Below are 7,198 nucleotides of genomic sequence, written 5' to 3' on the forward strand. Positions count from 1 at the left end.
GAGAAACAGAGCCCTCCCTACCTCCAGCTCCTGCAGGAAAGAGGGAGCAGGGACAGAGCCTTCCCTACCTCCAGCTCCTGCAGGAAAGAGGGAGCAGGGACAGAGCCTTCCCTACCTCCAGCTCCTGCAGGAAAGAGGGAGCAGGGACAGAGCCTTCCCTACCTCCAGCTCCTGCAGGACCTGGTCCATGAAGTCTCCCGAGTGCTGTTTGTAAGCCACGGCCAGTCTGATGGCATCGTTGAAGAGCTGGGGGAAAGGACAAGGCCCATCACTCCCAGGATCGGGCACATGGGCACTGGGTTTCTGTAGAAGATGGAGACTGTTCCCAAATCCCAAGGGAACCTCTGCAAACTCGGTAGCCACCAGCCCCTCAGGGAGCTGAACTGATGGACCAGCCCATCTGCCGCTGCCCGTGCCCACAGCAGCCCCCGTGTCCCTGGGCTGCTGAGGGGCCCCACGGACACCGAGCCCAGCAGTCAACCAGCCCATCTCACCTTCACCACGTTGGTGCCGTCGGCAGCAGACACAAAGTAAAAGGGCAAACTGAACTTCCGGGCAAAGTTGAAGCTTTTCTGGGTCACCTTCATATCCGCTGGGGCAGACAAAGGAGACAGGGTCAGTCAGACAGGGCAGGAGATCCCGAGGGTGGGCGTCCCCTGGGTGCCACACCAGGCACTGCCACAGGACCCAGAGAGCCACAGCCCCAGCAATCTTGAAGGACTGGCTGGCATTCCCAACGGGAGGGAACCTTCCAGCCACCTGCAGAGCCAGGTGAACAGTTTTGCCAGCAGGTACATTGAGGCACTTCAGCACAGAGGAGCCTGTGCAGGCTGAAGAAGGGGTACCAAGGCCATCCCTGAGTGATCTGGGGAAGCCATAAAACAGCTTTTTCTCCTTTTCCTGCCATTTTTGACCAGGTGCTGCTCCAATCACCTTTGGGTTCTTTCTGGTGGTAAGGAAGGAATTGAAAGGACATCACTGGGATAAACCTCAAATGGATCCAATCTGCATTTTTAACTGCTGGTGACATAGGAAAACCACCTGTGAGACAGCAGGCGAGATCAGCAGAGGACCCAGCCCAGGGGACTCAGGAAATCCTCTGGACCCAAGAGACATAAGAGTGAATCCCACCACAACCCTGGGAGGCTGGGTGCAGAAGGTACACTCACCATCAATCTTGTTGGCCACCACAATGCAGGGAATCTCCGGGCGGAATTCCCTCAGCTCCCTGTACCAGCTGTTCAGGTTCTTGTAGGTGACCTTCCGCTGCACATCAAACACCTTCCAAAAGAGAACCAGCTATGCCAGGGCCAATCCAGGACAGCTGTGACTGACCCTGGACAGCTCCGAGCAGCCTGGGACATCTCTGAGCAACACAAGGACAGAATCCAGAATGTTCCCAGGAGGACATGACAAAGGAAACTGGGTGTTGTTAGAAAGGATGAAAGAGAAAGGGAGAGTATCCACAAGCCCTAGTATATGCAGCCAGCAGGAAACAGCCCCTTGATGTCCTTTACACTGTGACTGTGCCCTGTGACAAGTTCCTGCCACCAACACAGGGAGCCAGCACCGGGAACAGTCGGTGCCCAGCAGGGTAAGATGTGGCATCCTCTGTTCTCTGTTCATCTCTGTTTAGTTCCTCTGACAACTAAAGCACCAGTGAAGGCGACTCATGCTCCCAGGTGGTGAGGTGCAGTGGAAAGTGGGAGTAATAGGAGACAAACCAGGAGACATGAGCAGGTGAGGAGCCATGAAACTGGGAACAGGGACAAATGTGAGGACATTGAGAGGACAGCAGAGCCAGGAGATGGAGGACAGTACTGCCAGGAGAGACAGACCAGAGCTAAGCAAGCCCAGCTACAGGGGCTTTATCTGGTGAGAGAACAAAGAACAATCTAGGAAAATTTTTTGAACCACTGGAAGAGACAAGGAATAAATGGCAGCATAACCATAAAAGCAACACAAAGGCCAAGTGTCACCGGGACCGTTCCGAGCCCAAATCCCACCAGCTCCCGGCCCAGACTCCCTCACCATGATGCAGGCGTGGGCTTGGTGGTAGTAGGAGGCGTGCATGCTCTGGAACCGCTCCTGGCCCGCTGTGTCCCAGAAGTCTGTAACACAGAAACAGTTCAGAACGACACAAGTCACTCTGTTTTCCTCACAACTTACCCCCTGGAGGCAGAGCCCAGCCCACCTGCTCCGGGTCACAAATTGGGTTTCACCTCACCAATCCAAAACACTCGAGGGTTATGAGATCGTGCCCAGCTGGGAACTTTCCTTAGCTGGGCTCAGCTGAGGGCTGTGCTGGCACTGGCCACGAGCAAAGGAGAAGACACCAGTGACACGAGTTGTATGGGACAGCAGGATGAAACCAGGCAGAAGTGCAAAGAACAGCAGCAATGCCTGGCCCTCTGTCACTAGGGATGACAATGGGAAACCAACTAAACCTCCAAAAGCTGCTGGAAACTGCTGATTTCTGACCCAGTGATGGTCAGCCAGGGTCCTGCCAAAGGCAATGCTGTATCTCCTCTCGCAGATATCCAGCTCTGCCTCCCAGGGGCAGGACTTGCTCTGAAGTGCTGGAGGTAAGTCAGCCTGAGGCAGACAGGTCCCAGCCCATGAAGCTCCGTGTACACCTGGATCCTGCAATGCCTTCTGCAGGTTTGTAGGCTCACATCTGGGTCTAGTTTGCTGTATAAATCTGCACAGCTTCAGCTAAGCACCCCAACGTGGTCACACCTCTGTCAGCTGGACCCAAGCGTGCTGCTGCACCCAAATCCCAGTAGGCTGTAAGCCACTTTTCTTAGGGATTCCTCTGCTCTAATATTGGTGTCTGACTGGACATTGGGCCAGACCTGCAGGATGGTGACTTCTTAAAATGCCTAAATACAGACAGGTCCCCATCAGACCACATTTGCATTCAGTGTCCCTGTCACAACAAAGATGTTGAACAGTGTTGGCCCCAACCCCGACAGACCCTCGAGGGACCCCCCTCCTCCTGGTCTCCACATGGACAATGAGCCATGACCACGACTCCGCATGCAGCCGTCCAGCCCGTTCCTCATCCCCCGAGTGTCCATCCGTCCACCCACCCACCTATCCCCCTGTCTCTCCAGCTCAGAGCCCCGGATATCGTGGGGACAGTGCCCAAAGCTTTGCCAAGCCCAGGGGGATGATGGCAGTCGCTTTGCCCCATCCATCAACGCTGCAGTCCCGTCACAGAAGGCCACCGGATTCATCAGGATATTGTAGTCTATCTAAAAGCCTAACCAAGATCCAGAGCGAGGAGATCTCCGCCCTCCCCAGCCGTTCCCTCCGCCACGTCCCCGGGCGCACCCCGGCTGTCCCCACTCACCCACGCGGACCTCCTGCCCGCCCACGCGGGCGCGGTGCTGGTACAGCGTCAGCGCGAACGTGGAGAGCTGCTGGGGGCGGCTGCGGCGCGTTAAGGAGCCCAGGGAGAGGCGCCGACCCCGCTCCGCCGCGACCACCGGCGTCGCTCCGCCGGGCCCCCCCGTCCGCCGGCCCCGCTCCCCCGCTCCCCCGCTCCCAAGGATACAAGCCGTCGAGCAGGAACCGCTCCAGCAGCCTGCGGAGAGAGCGCGCGCCGCCGTGAGCCCGCGGGCCCCGCCGCTGACCCCGCGCGCCCCCCGCGCCCCCACGCACTTGGACTTGCCCACGGCGCTGTCGCCCAGGCAGATGATCTTCACCGTCTCCTCAGCGCCGGCCGCGGCCTCGTCCCGCGCCCCGTCCCGGGCTTCCTCCCGCTCCCGCTCCCGCTCCCGCGGCCGCGGCCCCTCCGCCGCCGCCATGGCCGCGCCTGCGCGTCCCCGCTGCCACGCAACGCGCGGGGACCGTTCCTGGCCCCGCCCCCGCCCCGCCTCCCCTCCGCCCCGCCCCATCGGGCCCCGCCCCCGCCCGTGCGGCGCGGCCATGGCGGCCCCGCGGCTGCAGCTGACGCTGGCGCTGCTCAAGCCGGACGCGGTCGCGCACCCGCTGGTGCGGGAGGTGAGCGCCGGGCGGGACGGGCGGGCAGGGCAGGGCGACACCGCGCCGGGCACCGCGCCGGGCACCGCGCCGGGCACCGCGCCGGGCACCGCGCCGGGCACCGCGCCGGCCCGCCCGCCCAGCAACGCCCCTGTTTCCTCAGGCCGTGCACGCCGCCATCCTCCGCCACCGGTTCCTCATCGTGCGCGCCAAGGAGCTGCGGTGCGGCCCCGAGCAGAGCCGCCGCTTCTACCGGGAGCACGCGGGTACGGGCGGGACTGCGGGGCTGCGGGAGCGGGGCGCTGCCTCGGCCCGGCGCTGACTCGGCCCGTGTCTCCCCGCAGGGCGGTTCTTCTACCAGCGGCTCGTGGAGTTCATGGCCAGGTACCTGCCGCAGGTGTGCGGGGCGGCCCCGCGCTGCAGGTGACCCGCGCGTGGAGGGGCCGCCCGGCGATGGGAGCCCCGCTGGGAGCCGCGGAGGGTGTGCGGGGTGTGCGGAGCTGGAAGGCTCCGGCCGCAGGGTGAGGAGTGTCGGGGTCCTGCAGGACAGGTCCGTGCCCCTTCCCGGGGTCCCGGCAGAGCAGCCCTTGGCAGCCGCACTGTGCAGGTTTCCAAGGACGAACGAGCTGTTCCCTTCGTAACCTTTTCTTCTGCTTCTCCTGGGCCCTTCCCGCAGTGGCCCCATGTGGGCTTACATCCTGGCCCATGAGAACGCTGTCCCTCGCTGGAGATCCCTGATGGGACCCACCAAAGTGTTCCGAGCCCGACACAGTGACCCGGACTCCATCCGAGGAGCCTACGGCCTTACGGACACCAGGAACACCACCCATGGCTCAGGTAGGCCTGTCCTGCTTGGCTGGTGCTCAGGGAGGCAGGCACGATGGTGCTTTGTCTGCCTTTGCTTTAGTTCTGGGGCTCCAAGTGGACGATGTGTTCCCTGGTGCAGACTCTGCGCACCAGGTGCCTTTGGAGCCCAGCACGTGTTCGCGGTGCCAGGCAGGCATCTCCCATCACCTTTTCCTCTTTTCTGACAGACTCACCCGCCTCAGCCAGCAGAGAAATTGCCTTTTTCTTCCCCGAGTTCGATGAGCAGCGCTGGTACGAGCAGGACGAGCCGCGGCTGCGCCGTGGGCAGGTGTTCTACAGCCCCGAGGAGCGCGTGCACCGCGTGCTCCGGGCAGACGAGGCAGAGGTGACCTGAGTTACCTGCGGTAGGGCTTGCTTTGCTGAGCTGGCAGCACCTGTGGGTGCTCTGTTGGGGCACCAGACGGAGAGCTGTGCCATGCTTCGGGGACTGTGGGAGAGGGAGAGCCTCGTGTGCGTGATGTCGCGCTCCCCAGGGTCAGGTTGTTGGGGCAGCAGGCGGGTGCTGGGGTGCTGTAGGAAGAGCTCCTCCAGCAATGCTCCCACTGACAGTCCGGCCATGCAGCTCACTGGCCCTCGAGTTTGGTTGGGTGTGAATAAGACAGGTGAGTTGGTCCAGGGCCAGGTGGATCAGAGGTTGCTTGTTCCAGTTGGATTGCAACTGCTTTTGTTGGTGGTAGGCCTCAGGTTCTCTGTTGGCTGTTCCCACTGTGCTTTAGGCTGAAAGCGGGAAAAAGAGCCTAAAAAAGGCATCAGCAGGGCAAGATGAGCCGTGCTGTCCTCACTCGTGTGCAGCCAGGTTGGAAAGTGAGGCTGTCCTGGGGTTTGTGTCCTGACTTGTGTCAGGTGGAGGCACAATTGGAGCTGCTCCTGGCAGGAATGCAGCACATCCCATGAGCTCCACTGAGCCTGGGCTGACCTGCTGCAGCACAAAGGTTTGGAAGCACCTGGCAGGAAGGTGTGGAGAAGCCCAGTGCCTTTGAGGATCCTCTGGTTTGTGCTTTTGGTTTGCCTGGGGCACAAGAGCAGCAGATTTGGTGGAATTCAGTAGTGGCTGTGGAGCTCTGGATTTCCTGGATTGACAGTCCAGGGCTGGATAATGAATTTGACTGCAGGTGGCAGGGGCTGAGAAGCTTTGCCAGGGGCTCCTCGCGTGAGGCCTTGTGACAAAACACCTGAAGGCAGCTCGGAGCCCTCAGTGTCTGTGGCCTCACTGGACAGTTCTGTGTCCTTGGGAAAAGGGATGGACAAAGCCATTTAGTTATGTGGATAAGTGATGGAATGATGACATGGTGGTGCAGGAGGGCTGGGTGTGGAGGTACAGAGCCAGGTCCTGGCAGGCTGATCTATGTTCCCCTGTGTGATGGTCTGTGAGGTCAGTTCCTGTACAGGGGTTTAGTGCATTTACACTGTTCCCCCACAGGCCTTTACGGTGCTGCTGCTCCAGTTCCAGTGCCGTGTTGTAGAGGGAATTCCTTCTGGTAATCCCAAATACACAGGCTGGGGAAGGTGTGATGTGCTGTGCTTGGGGCAGGAAGGCTGAGCCCGACTCCCCTTCCTGCAGGGACGAGGGACAGGTGTGGATGGTGCTGGTCACTGCAGCTGGTGACAGTCTGAGGTTCACCAGTGCCCTGGTGTGTCACAGACCAAGGCAGGGACTCTGTGTGCTCCCAGAACTCTGTGAGGGGTTGCTCTCTTGTGGGAAGTACTGCCCAGAGCTATCATGGTCGAACACATCTGCAGTTGTGTTTCCTCTTCCTCCTGTCTGGGATCAAATGGTCGTTGTTCTGTTCCAGGTACAGATCCAGGGATCTGCGGGACATTGCTGCTGTCCCTGTCCCCAGCAGTGTCCAGGGTGGATCTGCTCAGGATCCTGTGTGCCTTCACACAGGTCTGAGAGCTGCTGTCCTCGATGCTGCTGATACTTTACTGGTATTTTGTAAATTGGTGGTGATTCCTGGAGGATTTACTCAGTTTTGTGTGTTCTTCTTGTAGTTATTAAACTTGACTGTTTTTACCTTTTATGTTGTGCTTCCCTTTTTGGATATTCCTTTGGCACATCACTAACTGACGATTCCTGGCTCACACTTCTCATTGTTGAAGTTTTGGGGTTTTCTCCTACACACTTGCAGTTATTCCATTTGGGGAAATGGCCCCTTTGAACATGCCTGCTCAGACCTGCCATGGTGATGGTGCACTTGGATGCAACTGATTCCAGCAGTGTGAACAAAGTGGCTGCCTTGAACTTTTAACAGCTCACAACTTTTGACAGCCCACAGCTTTTGACAGCCCACAACTTTTGACAGCCCACAGCTTTTGACAGCCCACAACTTTTGACAGCCCACAA

At 59.5% G+C, this 7,198-nt stretch overlaps 3 protein-coding genes across 3 annotated transcripts in view; 1 reads left to right on the forward strand and 2 right to left on the reverse strand.

Moving 5' to 3' along the window:
* Positions 1-111: 111 nt before the first annotated feature.
* LOC108509460 (rab-like protein 2A) lies at positions 112-3,818 on the reverse strand. Its single transcript, XM_017838901.1, has 7 exons — positions 3,667-3,818; positions 3,560-3,589; positions 3,356-3,435; positions 2,032-2,111; positions 1,170-1,281; positions 495-592; positions 112-246 (listed from the first exon to the last, which is right to left on the reverse strand). The coding sequence occupies exons 1-7, from the start codon at positions 3,810-3,812 to the stop codon at positions 112-114; spliced, it is 681 nt and encodes a 226-aa protein (XP_017694390.1). The 5' UTR covers positions 3,813-3,818.
* A 110-nt stretch (positions 3,819-3,928) lies between these two features.
* Positions 3,929-6,875, forward strand: LOC108509465 (nucleoside diphosphate kinase 6-like). The gene is made up of 6 exons (XM_017838907.1): positions 3,929-4,008; positions 4,151-4,253; positions 4,332-4,371; positions 4,664-4,824; positions 5,022-5,179; positions 6,648-6,875. The coding sequence occupies exons 1-6, from the start codon at positions 3,934-3,936 to the stop codon at positions 6,771-6,773; spliced, it is 663 nt and encodes a 220-aa protein (XP_017694396.1). The 5' UTR covers positions 3,929-3,933; the 3' UTR covers positions 6,774-6,875.
* Positions 6,876-6,914: 39 nt separating this feature from the next.
* The window catches only part of LOC108509461 (hematopoietic lineage cell-specific protein-like), a 17,491-nt gene continuing 17,207 nt past the window's right edge, over positions 6,915-7,198 (reverse strand). The window contains exon 15 of the mRNA XM_017838902.1: positions 6,915-6,976. Coding sequence (XP_017694391.1) covers positions 6,915-6,976 — 62 coding nt within the window. The remainder of the gene's footprint in view (positions 6,977-7,198) is intronic.

Source organism: Lepidothrix coronata, unplaced genomic scaffold, assembly GCF_001604755.1.
Source record: "Lepidothrix coronata isolate B3197 unplaced genomic scaffold, Lepidothrix_coronata-1.0 Scaffold368, whole genome shotgun sequence".
NCBI classification, from domain to species: domain Eukaryota; kingdom Metazoa; phylum Chordata; class Aves; order Passeriformes; family Pipridae; genus Lepidothrix; species Lepidothrix coronata.

Coding starts and splice junctions, on each gene's coding strand:
- LOC108509460 (XM_017838901.1), bottom strand. CDS start 3,812: ATGGCGGCGGCGGAGGGGCCGCGGCCGCGGGAGCGGGAGCGGGAGCGG. Junction 1,282..2,031: donor AAGCCCACGCCTGCATCATG/GTGAGGGAGTCT, acceptor CTCTTTTGGAAG/GTGTTTGATGTGCAGCGGAA. Junction 247..494: donor ACGGCACCAACGTGGTGAAG/GTGAGATGGGCT, acceptor CCTTTCCCCCAG/CTCTTCAACGATGCCATCAG.
- LOC108509465 (XM_017838907.1), top strand. CDS start 3,934: ATGGCGGCCCCGCGGCTGCAGCTGACGCTGGCGCTGCTCAAGCCGGAC. Junction 4,009..4,150: donor CGCACCCGCTGGTGCGGGAG/GTGAGCGCCGGG, acceptor CTGTTTCCTCAG/GCCGTGCACGCCGCCATCCT. Junction 5,180..6,647: donor TCCGGGCAGACGAGGCAGAG/GTGACCTGAGTT, acceptor GTTCTGTTCCAG/GTACAGATCCAGGGATCTGC.